Here is a 19,063-nt window from a genome sequence, read left to right on the forward strand (position 1 = left end):
CGGTCTCTCAGCCTCACCTCCCTCACAGGGTGTCTATTGTGGGGAGAGGAAAGGGAAGACGATTGTAAGCCGCTTTGAGACTCCTTCGGGGAGAGGAAGGCAGCATATAAGAACCAGTTCTTCTAAAAATCAGGTTTCATGCTTTTTAAAGGCCTGCTTTGCATGCAAGTTCCCCAGTTCAGTCCCCGGCATCTCCAGTGACAAGAATCAGGTGATGACAGCTTTATTCCTGTCCTCTGTGCACAGATCAGGCTAATCATATCCACATGTACTTGGAAGCAAGTCCCACGATAACCAGTGGCTCCTTTAGTGGCCTAGTCTAGTTCCATGGTTTTGAACAGACCAACTCCAAACTACTGCCTGTGGAGGGAAACTGTCTGAAAATGCCTCCCCGCCTCCCCATTTTGATCCCTTGAAATTTTGTTTTGAGGTCAAGGGGCTCTCAGGAACAGTTTAGGTGGCAAAGTAGAAATCGCTGTTCCATCAGTTGAAATGGTGCCTTTGGATCCAACCCCATCAGTCTTCGTCCCAACTAGTTAGCTGAACTGAGCATATATTCTTCTGTGTGTAATGAAGGAAAGTGAATGCAATCAAATACAAACCAAGCATTTCATATTGACAGAAATTAAACCCATGAGAGAAGTCTGCAAATACTACCAGCACTAGAAAGAGCTTTTCTTACAAAATTTATTTCACACTTTTATACAAATATCCACAGGTCATGTCTAGCCCCGATTTAACATTAGATGTTAGTAACAGTCGGCGTGTAAGATGGATATATATATATATACACACATACCCCAGTGATGTGACTCAAAATGATATTTAACACTGCCTGGGTATTTGCTCTTCTTTACAAGCCACTAGAATCAACTTAAGTTGTCATGAAAACAAAACAGTAGTGTTTCAAAAGTATACCTTTTCAGGGCAAGTAGTCCAGCCACACACACATACACTCAGGTGGAATTGAGAAGGATGCCGTGCACCAAGCATGCTGCTTTGGGGGCTTTTGTGCAGGCCCCACAAATCACAGGTGAGCTAGTAGCAGTGCTCACTGGTGGATAACAGAGCAACCCTAAGCTGAGTTATACCATAAATTAATCAGGATGTGATTCTGCTTAGGATTGCACTGTGAGGCACCAGAATTGTTACTGAAACTTGGTAAGAGAAAATTCATACACTCAATAAGAAGACCCTTTGTGAGGAGTTTTTTTTAAAGTACAAATTGTGTGGTCAAAAAGTTATTTCAACAACTGTAAAAAAAAGTTAAAAATCGGCAATTAGCAGCCAAATTCTGCTTTAACCTAGAAAGAGCAGCCGTCACTTCAAAATGTTTTTTTTTGGGGTGCTGCATAATAATGTTTTGCATAGTTTTTATCCCTTCTCGAACAATATACTGAAGATCTGCTTTTCAAATACTGTAAATATCAGCACTATTTAACCAGTACAAATATTTTAAGATGTAGCTTTTAAAAATTGCAAATACCTCTGTTACAATCACAAGTATTCTCAAACACACAAGTGTACAGAACTATTAATTAAAATGTCAGTATTTAAAACATTCAGTAGTCTTACACTGGGCCGCCATAGAGCCATAGTTTGGAGCTTGTGTTTTGGTTCAAGTGCTGTAACATTTGCAGTAGATAATCTTGCTCCGGATTCAGAACTAGAAAATTTTCACACACCCCTCCAGAAGCACCTGCCGTATTTTCCATTAAGTTAGTCATATAAAACGTCTCTAGATAAAACATCTGTAGGTATGCATTAGTGCACAAATTATTCAATAGATACAATACTTCCATACTACATAATCAGCACTATGTAAAGAGATTTCCAATAATGTCTTCAATCGCTGAAATCTAAAGTATTGGCACATATGGTGAAAAGTGTTTGGTTTTAATCGGTGAACTGTTATATGCTATTGTTCACTAGTTTTACGGTTCAGTTAAAAGTCTTTGGCTTAACCGGGAGTCAAAGACAAAGATTCATAGTAAAAATAAATATATAAGAATGCCTTGCAGTATATACAAAGTACAACAATTATTCAAGCTTTTTTTAAAAAAAACAAACCTGTGTATATTTGGACACAGCGACAGATTCACACAAATTGATTTTACAAAGAACATCAAAACATGACCTATTGCACATTTAATATCATGCTTTCCCTAACTACCATGGCTGCACAAGAGTCTTGGAACAAGCAATCTGCAAATCTACAAATCCCAAGTTTATAAGGGGTAGGAGGAATGGCAAGTCCAGAGTGAACAAAAAATTTGTACAGCACTTGAAAGGCTGTCTCTAAATATTCATAGGGTTCCTGAGGTCTAAACTAGATGATGCCCCATCCTCAAATCCTCCACCCGATTAGCTCTTAGAGCATGTTTAAAGTTTTAAAAACAACTCTAAAGAGTGCCATGTCTCTGATGGACTCGGGGACCCGGTATTTTCTAGTTTGGCCCTTGGTTACTCCACTAAGAAACACTAGATGTTCTGTACACAATGGCTTCCGAATGTCAAAGCATGAATATGACGTCCTAAGTGGAGCCCAAGCACTTCCTTTTCATGTTGAAATTAAGCCATGTCACATGGCATAAGTTCAGAAACCCTTGTTCTTCTAAGTGAATTACACACATGTCCGCTGACAAAAGACACAGCAAAAAATAAAAGCATTTAAAGTATCAGTGAACGAGTTACATGTGGGTAGTTGTTGTTTTTTTAAATTAACCCTTAAAATCCAAACCACTTCTTTCTAAAATCCATCACTAAAATGGAAAGTATCGATTTTAATTGCGTGGACAGAGATCATCAGATTAGATCCCACCTAAAATTTCACAGTGGAGCGATGTTGCCAGTTTCCTTTTCCTTGGCAATGTCTCTACTCTGTTATTCCTGGACTGGACTCCCTCTCTCAGAAGCAGTATTTGGGGCTGCATTTCAGCCTTAATGGGGGGAGTGGCAGGGAAGTTAGCCTTGAAGGAAATTTAAGGCAAGAGCTAATTTTATCCGAGGTCCACCAGAGCTCAGCATTTCATTACCACAGCTCAGGTCCAAGAAAGGTGATGTCGTAACTTCTGACCACATGCAGAGTACCTCTACATCTGAGTAATTAGCTTCCACATGTCTGGGATGAGAGAGGGCATTTTAAAAGTCTGGTAACTTGAGCATGATGTCAGTAGCTTTAAGAAGCTGCATTTTTCATGTTAGGAAGTTCACTGTCTCTCAAGCAGACCGCAGAGGCCAAAGTTGGTGCCCTGCGTGCTACCGGTGAGAAATACAGGCAGGATCACTTGTCTGCCCCTGAGCAAGGGGAAGAATTTATACCATCTTCTACTTCGCATAAAGAGCCTCATATTTCCCCCCCCCCCTAGAACTTCTGAGTAGTCTCATGTGATACTATCTCCAATAAACAAGCCTAACTCAGGACAAGTAGATTTCTCTCTCCTGAAGGCACCCATTTAAATAACAAGAATTAATGAAGTGAAGGGCAGAACCCTCTTAATTAAGGAAACATCATCAGCATCTTTCATTCAGGGGTCCAGCTGCAGATGGGTGCAGCTTTACACAAGAGACCCAAGCCCAAAAAGCTGAGGCATGGCCTATATGCAGTTCAAACTCAGGCCAGGAGAGGAAAGAGATGGAATGAGCCACAAAGTGACTTCATTCCCTCTTATTTCTGTTTGAGCTGCAGTCCGTGCCAAGCGGCTCTGAGGAGTAGCTGATGGGCTGTCTTCTCCCAGCCCCAGGAGGCATTTATTCCACTTGCCATTTTAGGAAGGGAGAGAGAAGCGAAGCCTGACGGGTAACCAGTCGGCAGCAAGCATTCTAGCTACCCAAACTGTTGTGTGTGGGGCGGGGAACAGGCCCACTAAATGAGATAGGACATGTCTGGCGATATTCCAAACAGTGGCAAGGCAGTCTAAATCATAACCTAACTGGTTGCAGGGAGCCTTTCTGACAGCTGATTCAAATCTGAACTGAAAACTTGTTTGGAGAAACAAAACATGCACCACCAAGAAATTCTCTTTACTTCTCTTTCCTCTGATTAGAGAAGCTCCACCCTTCTGCATGTAATTAAAACAGCTCCTGGTTCTCTATGTACGTTGCACGGTAACTGCAAAAATAAAACAAAAGCTTGGGCAGGCTTGATTTCCAGCTCAAGAGACCGATGGAGAATACAGCCTTTGTTTTTAAGACTGGGAAACTTAAATAATGCACACAAAGTTACTTTTAGTCTTTAAAATTAGGTCTGTAAAACAAAAGGCTTTGACACAAGCTGACGAGATCTACCGAAAGCAGCTTTTGCTGTATGTATTTCTTTACCCATCTGTCATGTGAATCAAAAACATTTTAAACCATTTAAGCCTTCAGTACAGGGGGAATCCTCAGGAGTAACTTTCATTTTCATTCCATTTCGTGACCCACTGTTTTTTTGCATGATTCTCTTTCATTTTCCCATCTTTGATCTGCCTCTCTTCTTTCCGAATTCTTACAGCATGGTATCGGGGAATGCTGGCATCGTACCTGGAACGCTGGAAGAACCCACACTATGGAGAGAAAAGAATGCAAATTGTCACAGAAGGTACACCGTAAGAACCGTCATAAATCCCTTGGTATATACATACATACATAACAGATTGCCTTCCAGAGACCAGCTGATACAACAGCAGTAAGCGATAGCTAGCAGAAAGCACAATCCAAGCATGTAAATGCCTCCATTAATCTCAAATCTGTTTTACAAAAGAGCTGTTTTTGAGCCAACCTGATATTTCCTCCTTTGTTTTGAACACTCCAGGCTAACCTGATCTCATCAGATCTCAGAAACTAAGCTGGGTGGGCTCTGGCTAGTATTTGGATGAGATATCACTAAGGGATATGGGAGTCCTCATGCAGAGGCAGTCAATGGGAAACCACCTGTGTTAAGAAGTGAACGAGGTCATTAGCCATATATTAATAGCCTTTATCATGAACACAAGCCCTACAGGCAGGCTCTCACAGTGTGGTATAGTGCTGGATTAGGGACTTGGAAGGCCAAGGTTTGAATCTATTCTGCTATGGAAGCTACATGGGTAACTTTGGGCCAGTCAAAGACTCTCAGCCTAACCTACATTGCAGGGTTTTGTGAGGATAGAACTTATTTCTATGGCTATTATCAGGCTAAAACCTCATAGGGTTATATAGTATTCTCTGTGGTTTTAGTATTCAACAGAAACTCGTATCCTGGGATGCATATGAGAAATGGCTCATTTTCCTTTCTTTAAATGTTTAGCCTCTTCAGATATTATACTAAGTAAGGAGGTAAACGTGGAATTCGATCATCCTGATAGTCCAAAAAGCAAAATGCACATTTACTTATACAATCCAGCTTTGCAAAAGCACCAAGTGTACATGCAGAAGACAGGCTTAAGAGAAATGCATACTTAAGTGCAGAACAATCCCAGTTGCAAAGTTTACCAGTAACTTTTGCACAAAAACAGAGAATCCAGAATGGCTTCGTTGAAAAAGGCAGTCAAAGCTTTGAGCATGCATTAGCAGTTAATAAGGCTGTTTAATTTCTGAGCATCGAGCATCTGCTAGTATAAGTAAAAAAATACAGCTTGTATCGTGTATAGCTCTTACCTTTCTGAAATCCATTGTGAATCTCATTTTGATTTAGTGGCTATGGAATGCATATCTGAGTCAGGGATTGTGGCCATTGTGTGGTTAGAATGGTAAAATGCTAATTTAACCGTGGTACATAATGCTTCTTTCTTAGTGCTGGGAGAACCTATAAGTAGGCTTAAATTCATTTTCTGTTGGATTTTCATACATGAGGCTTCAAAGGGCTCTTGTATTTTTCTAATGCAAAATAAAAACCTACTGTGGGCCAGAATACTGATTCATATTGATATAGCTCTCTCCTGCTTCCTCTATGATAGTAACACCAATAAGGCACTCAGGTTAAAAAGGACAACAGAAACTCAAAGGCCATTGAAGCTTCAGGTATGAAAATATTCTAACTTCTTGGGAAAGAAATTGAGTTTCACGCTAAAGGTGGCATAGCTCAATGTTTTTAAAAAGTTTCTCCCTTCAGAGAATGTTTTCTATATCCTTGTTTCCGGTATGAAATCTCTCAGTGCCTGCTACAGTGTCCTTCTGGATTATAAAGTATTCTGGGTCATGCACAGTCCTTTCACATGGGACAGTCATGGGATCTGAGGGCCCTGCACAGTCATAGGATCTGAGGGGCTCGGGCTATGAGACACCCACTTCCCCTTGCAAGAGAAGATTGGCAACTGTAGGTAAGTTATTCATGAAAATATGTATCATCATTGAGAGTACCCTAGAAACCTTCAAAGGAACCTAGAGTTCATTGGGACAGTGTTTGAAAACCACTGACATAACACAGGGTCCCTGTCCTTCTTATTAGCAAAATAAATAGGCCACAGAGCACATTTTCTCTTTGGGATTGTGAGCTTGGGTGTTTGGGAGAAGCATTCCATCTCTGAGATGAAGACTTCAAATTTCAAGGAAGAATGCACCAATAAACAGCTGTTAAAAATCGACAAAAGTTTTTTGCGTCCTCGTGCACGGAGAAAGGGAATTATTATAAATGTAAGCAAGCAAAAAATTGACAGTTTGAAACGAAGCAATTAATGGAACAGAATGCAGCAAGCTTCCGGTCATTAGCCACCACAACCAAAGCAAGTCCCGCAGCTAAAAATGTTGTTCAAAAAAAATCGATCAATTACCAATTACAGAAGTAGATCAATACTATGCATCAGAAGTAAGCCTCTCTTTATCAGATGGCTGAGCATGGATCTCAGCCTTGTGATATGTGGCGTCATAATGATCTTTCTTATTTCTCTTGAAGAAGCCACACTATAAGGAAGCAAGGCATTTAGTCAATTTTATGGACCAACGTGAAAAACAAAAAGAAGAGGGCGAACCAGGTTTTATTTGCACGAGCATTTCAAAACAAGCACCTAATCATGCTTCAGCTTCACAATCACATCTCAACGTTGACATTTCCTGCAGTAGAATCCTTCACGGCCTGTCAAACCTCGTTGGCTGCTTTCTTCATGAGAGATTAAATATCACCAGAATAATGACACTCATTACTTAGAGAGACCGGCGTGTTTAATGCCCTGAAATCGTGCTTGTTTTCTCTAGTAATAATGCTCTGACATGCTTGCCTTTTAGCTAGGTGACATTAAAAGAGAGTTCTCCAAGGCACCACGTGAGTTAATTTAGTCTTGATTCAGAGTAAAAAAGCTGCCCAATGCAAACTTTTAGCAAATGTCTGTGCACTTAAGAATCTCTGAGGAATTCAGTAGAATACCCTGAGCTTCTCCACACCGTTGTTGCTGCTCAGTTTCGTAACTCCCTCAGTTTTCCCACCCCTTAGCAATGTCTGTAGCTCAGTGCTTTCCCAGTTTTTCTTCAACTTTTTCTGTCAGACAAAAATCTTGAACAAACCTTCGCCATGGCGAAATCTGCATGGAGGGCAACTAAAATAAGGAAGACCTGAGTGATATCGGGGTAAAGATGGTGTTACTATAGCTGCATTGTGTTTTAATTTGAAATTTTATTAACTGCCATGGTTTGGAATCTTTTCCTATTTTAATCTTTGTATATCTAATGTACTGATATTGCAATGTGAATTCTGGTCTAGTACCGTATTAATAAACTGATTCTGATGGTTGCTGCTTTCCCAGTTTTTCTTCAATTTTTTCTGTGTTTTTCAAACCACCTTTTTGATGGTCAGAAAAGAAACACACAGGAATAACTCAGGAAAAATAAGGGACAATAACACCCAACAAACCAGTCTATCTTTAAGGCAAGAGGAAACCCAATATAGTTAAGAAGCTGAGCTGCTTCAAAAACATGGTGTGGAAAAGATCTGTTTCTTGCAATTGGTCAAAGGCCCAGATCTCAGGTAACTTCAACAGCACTGATGGGCAGCTGGGTAAAGATATGGGAGACACATCAAACTACCTTCCATTCCGTGTAATGCCCTGGTGCTTTGTTTCCGCACACAACTCAGCATATGCACCAAGGGAAGAAGAGAACATACTTTGTTGGCAAATCTCCCATAGATTTGTTCTGTGGTATCTTTGATAGTTTTAGGCAATGTAACAAAATCATTTTAAAAATTACTGGAATCCTTCAGTATAGGTGATAGTATATTTATATACACCAACATACTTAATTCCCGACCCCATCTGTGGATACTGAAATCCAGAGTTTGGTTCTATGAACAGACAAGACTGATCTTTCTATAAATCTAGAAAGAAACCGTTTGCAGAAATACCTGAGATCTGGGGAGAAAAAGCACTGGGGCCCCTAAAACAATAGAGACAGCATCTATAGCTTTAAGAAATATATGCCCTTTCACTGGTCTTTGTGAGTTACTAGGCAACCACAACCACATTGCCAGACTTCAAGTCTTAGGTCTGTTTCCAGGACTGTTTTGGCCTTCAAGGGAAGACTTCTTGGGCCAGTTCTAGCAGCAACCATTGGGAACTTTGACTTGTATTAGTCATGCAGGACAAGCTGCTTGATACTGTTCAACAGCAGTCACCTCATGAAAGCCAGAGTTGAATAGTGGTTACAGTTTCAAACTGGGATCTGAGAGTCCCAGATTCAGATACCTACTATACATGGAAGCTTGCAGGGTGATCTTAGCCCAGTCACACATTCAGTCTAACCCATTTTATAGGGTTGTGAGGATAAAATGGAGGGGAGAGGAGAATGATGTAGGCAGCTTTGGCTCCCCATTGTGGAGAAAGGTGTGGTATAAATTAAATAAGTAAATGTAGTTGAAAGACAGGGCATAAAAGAAGGTGGGTAGGGAAGGAGAGTAGGAAGTAAGGAAAGCTGAGGATAGGGAGGCTACCAGGAGGGAAAGAGGAAATGGGGAGGGGAATGCAGGGAAATGTGAGGTGTGTCCCCCAAGTCCTTGTGGGTTCTTCATAATGCAACTAGGCCTAGCCCAGACCAGTGGCTGAGAATGTGCAACTCAGCCATGATACTTCTGAGGAGGGACTGCTGAAGACAGAGGGGCAGATAAAAGTAAGTTGGCTGTAGGTGGGGAAGAAAGAAGAAAACAGGAAGAGGAAATAGTGGGGAGGGGGAAATGAGATTCCCCCTGAAAATTCTTGTACATATCTCTATTCTGAATCTCAGCTTTTGCAGACAAATGAACATATTTTATCTCCAAAGCTGACAGTTGTTCTGCACTAGATTGTCTATTTAAGCTATTATACAATCAAACATTATCCAGAGTATCTCCCCAAAATGCAAATGAATTTAACAATCCCATATATTTTTATGCCCAAATTATGGAGCATTTAAAATTAATCCATCAATTAAAATTTAAAAAACACCTTAACCATTTCTTTATGCCAGCACCGGTGATGTCCTTTTCCCGTATGTAAAAATATTTTAAGTAACATGTGAGCAAATATTAGATGACAACAGTAAAGCAACTCACCTTCCATAATAAGAATACCAACAGAGCAAGCATTAACAATCCTGCAAGAATGGCTATTAAGATGATCCACCAGGGCACGCCTTTATACAAGGCTACTGTCTTTTCAGGGAAGACAGTGACCCGTACCTGAAAGAGAAGGGAGAAGAGACATCTTCAACGTGTGCAGGTAGCACATCCTGGTTTCATTCTTTTTTAAGACTGTTGAGATTCCAGGAACCATACTATGACTTACAGGCTAGGTTCCACCTCTCCTACGAATGACAATGACGCCTGATAGGATTCTGGGAAGAGGGAGTTGGATAACTGCTGTTAACAGCAGCAGTTGGGAGTTCAGAGTTGGCTAGTCCAACCCCCTGCAGAATGGGAGTTGGGGAGCTGGGAGGGAAAAGGGGGATATCTGAAAATGGTGCACAAAAACTGCTTAGAACAAGAAAATAGTACAATTGTGGCAGCTCCATGCATGCACATTTTCACCACCAGGGGGCGCTAATGTGCATGCACGGCGCCCGGGCCACCGGCTCTTCCCCACCCATAAAAAGGTTGGGGACCGCTGATCTAAAGCAGTGGTCCCCAACCCCCAGTCCGGGGACCGGTCCCGGTCCACGGATCAGTCGGTACCAGGCTGCGGCTCATCCTTCCCAGCTGCTGCCTCGGGGGCTGCCCTGCCACTTTGGTGCTCTCCAATGGCTGCCATGGCTGGGGCTCCATCTTGGCGTGGCATTGCACAGCTGCTGCTGGCAGCGCTCCCCAGTGGGTGGCGGGATGTCAGGGGCGCCGGCGGGAAAGCAAGTGGCTCAGGTGGTGGTGGCAACATCCCTCAGCAAAACACTACCGCCCTGGGCCTCAGTAAAATTGTCAAGCGTTGACCGGTCCCCGGTGATAAAAAGGTTGGGGACCACTGATCTAAAGGATCCAAGTTGTGAGAATAGAACCACAGTTCAATGAAAGCCAGACTTTGTAGCTTCTACCTTACTGTCTTTAGCGTTACCTTAATACCATAAATAAAAGTTAACTTTTATGTTTTTGTTGTGCCCTATGGGCTGCATGTCTAAGGGAAAGAAACACACCTACACACAATTTAATATCTTGTTCTATAATATTTATTACAGGCTATGAATAAATGGTGGCCGTGTGTGAATGGAACAGTGTTTGGACCCCAATAACTGTGTGAGTGAGGGGGCTTGTTTTTAAAGGGGGGGGGGTGAGCTACCCTGTCTGTGGATGAGGTATGAAATGGTTGTGGATCTTTAATGTATTTTTAAAAAGAAGAAGAGCTGGTTTTTATTCTCCACATTTCTGTGAGTAGCTCTGAAAAATTTACTAGACTCCTGCTCAGCTGCCCTCTGACTAGAAGTTATTAACTAATGAAGAAGGCACCTGCTGTCTGCAGTGTAGGGTTTCAATCAAGGGGAGAGGTTGATCAGATATTATGTTAGAGCCTTTTGTGGCCCCATAGGATCAGTTATTATATGAGACCTGACCTGGCAGTAAGGCTCCAGGTTGGGAAATTCCTGGAGATTTGTGGGTGGAGCCTGAGGAGGGTAAGGTTTAGGTGGGATCTTAGCAGGGCATTACCCATCCCTCCAGCATGGACTGCCCCTTTCTCCAGGGGAGAAGACTGGAGATTGGTCATCATTCAGGGAAATTTCTGGGCCCCATCGAGGGGTTGATAACCCTACCAGGTAGGCCATAGCACGGGTGGCAGAAATATACAGTTCTTGCAGCATCGCTCTGAGAATGCAAGAGGATGGAGATAGCCATGGGGCACATAGTTCGGTGTATGCACTGGGAGCGGAGCTGCAGGGTGAGAGGTGGGTGCTCATGAGGAAGGAGAAAACCACCTGGGTGGCCCAAAGGGTTTACACCAAAATTGGCATATTGGAGTTGTTAAAGTCTGTGAGCACCTCTGATCCGAAATGTTTCCATCAGTTCACAGCAGCAGCATCCAATATTAACTCCCTGCCAAATAGCACAGCAGGTGCTTGAAAGCGCAGTTAAGGAATCAGGCTGAATGCAGCAATGGGCACGTTAGCATTTTGGAAGCTGAACAGAATCCAAAAGTCTGAACAAGAGAATCCCTAGCTACATGGACGAAGCACCAACAGCGATGAATCGTGTTAAAAAAGCAGACTTACCACAGGAGCTTCGTTTTGGAGCTTAATATTATCAGCAGAAGTGGCAATGTTTATTGTAGCGTTAACGATAATATCTACGTAGTTGAGTTTGGAATATTCCTGATGCAGGGCGAGAAAAAACAAAAGATAGGGTGTTTGATACGACATTGGAACCCATAAAAAGAACTGAAGCAAACCTGCAGCAAAATAGAGTCGTGAAGATACCTCTAGGAAAGTGCTGTTCCACAGTCTCGCGCGCAAGCGGACAGATGCCTTGTTCTCCAGATTCCGCAAGGGACAACTTATGGTGACACAGTTTGCCTCGCTATTACATTTCTGCAGTAAATACACAAAGAGCTTAAAAATACATATTCCGTATCAGATTAATAAAATCTGTTCACCAGTTTACAGCCTCGAGAAAGCCCCACAGAATATTGCAGAAACAGCAGCAAATGTATACATTAATTGACTGCTGTAAGCTACTAATGGGGTAAAGGATTCAGGCTCAGCTTTCGCCAGAATCACTGGACAAGAAAAAAACCCCACAAAATTAGGATATAAGTATGCAAATAATATAAGGCTAGGCACTTATATCAACAAAAGGTCCTTGTTTCTCTTTCATTGGCCTTGCTCCTCTCTAAAGACATATATTCCTGAGGGATAACGGTGTTCATCTCCTGTGGCAAAGAGACAAAAATTAAGCCTCCTGCAGTGCAGACGGTACAGGGATGGGCCTAGGAGGAGTTTTGAGTAGATGCTTTGACATCTGAACCAGCCTGCTGTATATTGTGCAAAGCAGAGTCACAAACAGCCGTTTGTTCTAAGGCTGAAATTCTGATTGGCAAGGAAAGTGCAAACTTCAGGATGTCATTCCAATCCAAAAACAGTCTGCGGCTTGCCACAAACCAGGAAGTATTCAGTTAGCTGACAACAGGCGAGTAGGATGGCACAAACAAGCCAAAAGTTCTTTCCAGGCTTTCTTTTTATGGTATACAAATATTTTACACCAGAACATAATGAAGCTGCCTCATCCTGAGCCTGACCTTTAATACATCAAAGTAAGTACTGTGTACTGAGAGCCAGCTTGGAATAGTGGTTAAGAGCGGCGGACTCTAATCTGGAGAACGACCCACATGTAGCCAGCTAGGTGACCTTGGGCAAGTCATGGTTCTCTCAGAGCTCTCTCAGCCCCGCTCACCTCACAGCATACCTGAGCCACAGCCCATCCCCAAACAAAGCTATTGACCAACAATTTATCATTACGCTTTTGTAGATCCGAGGCCACTTCATCACACCTCATGCGTGTAAGCCAGTGGGGTCTAAAATCAATAAAAGCTTATAAGCTACAATAAAAGTATTAGTCTTTAAGGATCTGCAGGATTTTAATGGATTTTAAAAGCAATTTTAGATGGATTTTTAAAAGCAAAATGTTCAATATGATGGCTTAAGCAACAATTCATTATATTTATTATACATACAAAATATATTTATGTATAAACCATCACCAAACATTTTTAACCTTTACCTGCAGAAGAATCAGATTAAAACTGCTATACTAGTTCCCCAAATACATTTTTAAAAAGACCACAAAGCATATGGTAGTTGCTTACCAAAATCTTGTACTTTCTTTCTGAAAACAAAGAAAATGTTTTGCTAGCATCCGTCTGTTTCTCTGCAACTTCACGTTTCTTCCTTGAACTTCTAGATGTCTATAAACATTATGTACAAAAAAATGGAAACAGTCAATAAAAATTGCATTAGAGAATGTTCAAAACAATTATTTAGTTGAGTATTTAGAGTAGGGATTCCCAACTGGGGGGGGGATCCGCGGGAGGTCCAGAAGGGGACCATGGCCTTCCAGCTTGTACCTTAATGCAGGGGTAGTCAACCTGTGGTCCTCCAGATGTCCATGGACTACAATTCCCATGAGGCTCATGGGAATTGTAGTCCATGGACATCTGGAGGACCACAGGTTGACTACCCCTGCCTTAATGGACCTGGACACAAGCTAGGGAACTGGCAGCCTCCAGTATCAATGAGTCAGCACCGTAATCCAAAAGTATATAGACAGGGAACATAACAGTACCTTAATTTTTAAAGGGTTTATTTCATTTTGTGGTTCACACTGAAGTTCTCCTAGTTCTTTGGAGTTTATTGACACCAAATACAGCAACCACTTGCCTCCCTTAATTTCTTTGGGCCACTGGATGTCCAAGGAAGCAGTGCCAAATGATTTAAGCGGCTTGCCCAAGTAAGTTATCTGTCAGGAATAATTGGAAAAAAATTACTACCTTTATAGTAGACTTTATATATTGTGTTTTTCCTCTCAAATTGGGTCCCAAAGGAGCATATCATGTTTCCCCCTCTTCCAGTCTTGCCTCACCACCACCACCCTGTGAGATGAGTTAAACTACGAAAGGCCCAAGATCACCCAACAAAATTACATGACAGTGTCAAAACTGATGTTTTTCCATAGGTCATGCTTGATGTTTTATGCTGTATCTTTTACTTGCCTCTGCCATGCAATCTGTTTAGTGTCGCTTGCAATGTAGGCTCCCAATGGCCCTTTTAGTGTTATGTCTTTGATCCTGTAGCTGGCTCCATCCTGTGGTAGATCTTAAGTGTGAAAAACTGCACTCTCTGCCCCATTGCCCTGGGAACAATCTCAGAGGCATCGGCCATGTCATCAGCACAGGTCATTGGGGTCCAAAATGTTTGGTGCTGGAAGGGGCTGAGAGTTTTGAGTTGATAAAGAGGAATGCTTGAGTAGGATCCCCAGTCTTAGCAAGGACTCCAGGATGATCTGATCTGTCTCAATAAAGTACTTTCTTTTCCTAAACCAGGCTTCTTCATCCAGGGTTTTGTGAAAACCTTGGGGTTTCTTGATGGCCCGGCAAGGGTTTCCTGAATGGGTGGGAATTTAATATATTTTTCAAATTTAGTAAACATTTACCAGGTGATATGACCATATATGATCATGTCGACCTGGCACCCTCTCAAATGGTCAAAGATGGTCCTGGAAGGGGTGGGAAGGGACGGGACCCCCTGGTGGGCATGTACAGAGCTATGCTTCCCAACCATATCCTGCATGATTGCACCACTTCTGGGGTTTCTGAAGAATGTTTCAGGGGTTTCTTGATGGTAAAAAAGTTGAGAAAGGCTGGTCTATATCTTGTCTTGGATGCTTCAAACCCTGCTTAATTCCTTTTAAACTTCACTCCTCAAGCATGTTATGGTTTTGTTTCAAGCATGTGCCTTGCATACACAGTGGGACAGAGATATATGCATTTATGTCCATGTTACATATACAACACCACACAAATTTGAACAGAGGATGTCTAACAAAAACACCACAGCTGCCTTATTCAGAATGAAGGTTAGTTACCAGGTTGGGGTTGTTTTCTGTTTGTGTTGCTTCTTTCTTTGGTTTGGGGGGTTTGATGTTGTTTCTTTGTGTGTGTGTGTGTGTGGCAAAACTTGCCTTCTGAAATAGTTACATGTGAAATTAAGTGAAAGGCTTACTCGGAAGTCGTATTCGATCAAGCTACCCATGTCATTTTCGTGTTTCATAGCGCTTTCACCAATGACATCACCTCCAAAATACACCTGGGATGGTGTCGCAACCCTATATTTGGGGGAAAACATCACATTTTAATGACTGTCGTAACAGACTGTCTTTAGCATTGATTTGTTATGCTAACCGTAGAAGGCTTACCCTGTCAGCGTCGTGTGCAGTTCAATAACTACTTTAGCTCTTGCAGTAATTGGACCCGAATTAACTTGATTGCTTGTTCTGCCACAAAAAGGAAACGCATGACTCAGATTTACAACAACAACAAAAAGAAGCCATTGACAATTTTCACGGCGTTGCCTTTACAACTATTTCAGCATTAGAAAATTGATGAGGGATATTTGTTTTTTGATCTTACGTTTCCATTTTCAGAGAAATGTTCAGATCCGGGGTATCGATGCTAACCTTAGTTGTACTTATAATGACATAAAATGTAACCTTTAAAAAAAGAAGAAATGCAGAAGGCTTAAGATATATCTCAGATTTATGAAAACCTCCCCCCCCCAAAAAAAGCTAAAATACAACTATGCATCAAAAATATACATTTTACAGATGGAATCCCTGAAGTGTACTATGAGGTATTCATCCCACCATCAGATACTCCAGTGCAGTACCCATGGAGGAGACTCTCTCCTGCATCTCTGTATGATCCCCTGTTCCGGACTTGCTTCATTCCACTCAGCCTCAGTTGGACCCATTATGCATGGGGGGAATAACGCACATTCGGGGTGGAATGGCGGCAACTAAAATCACGGATAACGCATGGTGCCGGCTGCAGCTTCAGTGCATGCTGCCGAAAAAGCCACGTTAGCGAAACGCAGAAGAAAGCGCAGCTTCCGGGTGACCGGGGCGCAACCAGAAGCGGCGCCTGGATCGCCGCGTGCATAATCGATTACTCTGGGTTTTGCCGCCGTTGCGTCCCGTCCCGTGCATAACCAGTGTGCGTCGCATCTTCCCCCTCCGCGTTTTCCATGTGACCCGAAATCGCCGGTTCGGCAGCCGTGCATAATGGGCCTTGAAGGTAGATAATTCTACAATGTCTCTACTAGCTACTCAGCATCAAACCAGCTACTCAGCATCAAACAAGGCTGCCTGTTGCTTCTCTGCATGAATCACCACTATGATCCTATCTGTAACATCAGCCCTGGGGACGGGTAGACCTGGGGAGGGTAGGGAGGGTTAGGGGTCTGGGGTTATGAGGTTTTCATGTATTTTCTGTATAGGTTTTATTTGTTGTTAGCTGCTGCAAGACGGCAGGCCGAGGAGCAGCCTACAAGTATCTTTAAACCGCTCCTGCTGAGCGGTATAAATAAAGCCATAAGGGCTAAAGGGGAGGAGAAAGGGGCGGGCCAAGTCCATGATAAAAACTCAGAGGGGCCAATCAGGAGCCGCACGGCGGCCCTGCTCCTGTCCTGCACCCCAGGCACAGGCCATGAGTGCGAAGGCCGGGGGCACGAGGGAACGGGAGGCCCTGGGAAGCCTTCACCCTGCGAAAGCTTCGCCGGGGGCAGGGCCCTAGCACCCATTTCATTTTAAAATAAAATGGGCTTTATGTCTAGTAGTAAAATAAATAAATCACACTTACTGTTGAGTTCCTTTTGAAAGGATTTCCAAGTTCACAGTCTACTTGAGAACCATTTTGATTGGCTCCACAGGTCACTCGTTTGTCCTAAAAAATTAAGATTAAAACAAAAAGATACTTCAATGCCAAGTTAAACAGTGCCTTTGCATTTCCTCAAAATCTAAACAGAATACGTACCTGAAAGCCTTTTGCATCCCTGTAGGCAGAGTAAGTTAAGCTATCTGGTAAGGTGGCAATTAGTTTAGCTTCATGGGCATCGTCCCCATCCCTCTGGGGGTCTTGTGGATCAGACGGCAGGTTGGTCACAGTCATTTCAAGGGCGATATCCTTCTGGTCTTTCAAGACCAGCACCGGAATGCCGCCCTCACTAGGAACAAAAAAAAGCAGTCGCATCTTAAGAGGCTTATGGGAGAAAACCTCTCACAGCAGAACAAAAGTCACTCACTACCTTTTTTAGTGCTATCGTTTTATACGACAAAGCTTACATTGGTAAATACGCATATCTGTCTTCATTGCCTTCTCTGGTGCAGAATCTGTAGTGAAGCTGCAGGTTGCTGTTGCATTTATCATCTGATGCACACCCTTCTTTTATGAATTGCGCCTACAAAGAGCCCAACATTTAAATTCAGTAGTCAGGTATTAAATACTTTAAAATTTCGAAGAATTTCAAAGCCTGGATAGGCCTCTAATTCCACAACCCTGCTGAGCATACTTTCCCTTCCCCAAGCCCCCAACGCCATTTCTGCTATGAAGTCAGAGCCAGCAGAAGACCTGCTTCCTTAGGGTCCGGTCCTACACTACTCCAGTAACATCTGACTCTGGGAAATCACATCGGCCAGCCAGCCAGGTGGCTTGCTACTGAGTACTATTCCTTATTGCCCAGCCAGAAAAGAACTGCTTTTTATAGCCTGCTTTTCTTTACCAGAAGGAGTCTCAAAGTGGCTTACAATCAACTTCCCTCCCTTTCCCCACAACAGACATCCTTTGAGGTAGGTGGGGCTGATACAGGCCTTATGTTATTGCTCTGTGAGAACAGAACTATCAGGGCTGTGATGAGCCCAAGGTCACCCAGCTGGCTGCATGTGGAGAAGTGGGGAATGAAACCCGGCTCGCCAGATTATGTCTTATGCAACTGACTGTTTCCTAGATAACTGGTTCTTAACCTTTATTCTACTACTACTTCCCCCAAGTATAAAAAATTATAATTGAATACCACCCCCAGGGTATTTGTTTATACATTTAGATGTTACCTTTCCCACCAACCATAGGAGCTCAAAGTAACTTGCAGGGACACCTGCTCCACAGGTAACATAAAACTAACATTAAAAACTGACAAGACCATAACTTTTCCTTAACAGAAAACCCCCTTTGCACAATTATTAATAACTATTTTTACCCAGCCCTTCCATATCACTCAGACAGAGTAGGTAACAGCACTTAAACAACATACAAAGATCTAAAACTAAAAACATTCTCAGTATAACAATAACTAGTGCTCCTGGACAGATTCCCTGTTGGGGGAGGGGGGAGTTGGCAGAAGTCAATCTTCCTTCCCGTCCCTCCCCAGCAGTAAGGCCAACCTTTCTTGATGGGTGTTTTTTTTTTGGCCTCGACCATACACCTGGTAGAATAGCTCTGTATTATAGGCCCTGCAGAACTGATTTAGGTCCCATAGGGCCCTGATCTCTCCTGGGAGTTCATGCCACCAGACCGGGGACAGGGCTGAAAAGGCCAACTCCACCTCCTTTGGGCTGGGGACTCTGAGCAGATGTTGAGCTGAGGATATTAGTGCTTTTGGGGGGTCATAAGGAAAAAGGTAGTCCCTTAGGTATGCTGGTCCCAGAGCGTTTATTGCTTTAAATGTTGACCCGCATATCTGAGGGACCACTTACTTTATGCCCCCTGCAGAGCTCTACGCTCTGCGGGTACTAACTTGCTGGTGGTACCCAGCCTCCAGAAGGTCCCCCTGGCCTCAACCTGGGCTAGGGCCAGGGCCAAGGCTTTTTTGGTTCTGGCCCCGACCTGGTGGAATGAGCTCCCAGAAGAGCTGCAGGCCCTACAGGAACTTTCTCCGTTTCATAGGGCCTGCAAAACGGAGCTCTTCCACCAGGCTTTTGGTTGGGGCCAGTGAATGACGGAAATTGATATTGATTAAAGTAAGCCTCCAAGTGGGAGATGTGACTGTAGAAACCAAGATCCACAGCTGGGGCGATTATGGAATTTTTAACTGTTTTTAACGGGTTTTAATTTTAATTTATATATGGTTGTGAACGGCCCCTTATTCGGTAACACTGAAAGGGAAGTTATATATATTAAACTAAATT

The 19,063-nt window shown here is 42.8% G+C and overlaps 1 protein-coding gene and 1 long non-coding RNA gene across 6 annotated transcripts in view; one reads left to right on the forward strand and one right to left on the reverse strand.

Moving 5' to 3' along the window:
- Positions 1-673: 673 nt before the first annotated feature.
- Positions 674-19,063, reverse strand: part of ITGA6 (integrin subunit alpha 6) — a 69,287-nt gene continuing 50,897 nt past the window's right edge. For 4 of the 5 annotated variants that reach the window (XM_077319709.1, XM_077319708.1, XM_077319706.1 and 1 more), the window contains 12 exons: positions 17,225-17,340; positions 16,917-17,106; positions 16,743-16,826; positions 15,516-15,595; positions 15,302-15,379; positions 15,109-15,211; positions 13,673-13,846; positions 13,197-13,295; positions 11,812-11,922; positions 11,608-11,706; positions 9,473-9,598; positions 674-4,544 (listed from right to left, as the gene is read on the reverse strand). In XM_077319709.1, the coding sequence (XP_077175824.1) occupies positions 4,383-4,544; positions 9,473-9,598; positions 11,608-11,706; positions 11,812-11,922; positions 13,197-13,295; positions 13,673-13,846; positions 15,109-15,211; positions 15,302-15,379; positions 15,516-15,595; positions 16,743-16,826; positions 16,917-17,106; positions 17,225-17,340 (1,422 nt within the window). In that variant the 3' untranslated portion in view covers positions 674-4,382. Of the gene's footprint in view, positions 4,545-6,728; positions 6,859-9,472; positions 9,599-11,607; positions 11,707-11,811; positions 11,923-13,196; positions 13,296-13,672; positions 13,847-15,108; positions 15,212-15,301; positions 15,380-15,515; positions 15,596-16,742; positions 16,827-16,916; positions 17,107-17,224; positions 17,341-19,063 lie in introns of all 5 variants that reach the window. The other variant, XM_077319707.1, reaches the window with a different exon arrangement.
- LOC143829212 (uncharacterized) lies at positions 10,267-11,923 on the forward strand. The gene is made up of 2 exons (XR_013228027.1): positions 10,267-10,639; positions 11,402-11,923. It is a non-coding gene; the product is annotated as an uncharacterized LOC143829212 (long non-coding RNA).

This window comes from Paroedura picta, chromosome 2, assembly GCF_049243985.1.
Source record: "Paroedura picta isolate Pp20150507F chromosome 2, Ppicta_v3.0, whole genome shotgun sequence".
NCBI classification, from domain to species: Eukaryota; Metazoa; Chordata; class Lepidosauria; order Squamata; family Gekkonidae; genus Paroedura; species Paroedura picta.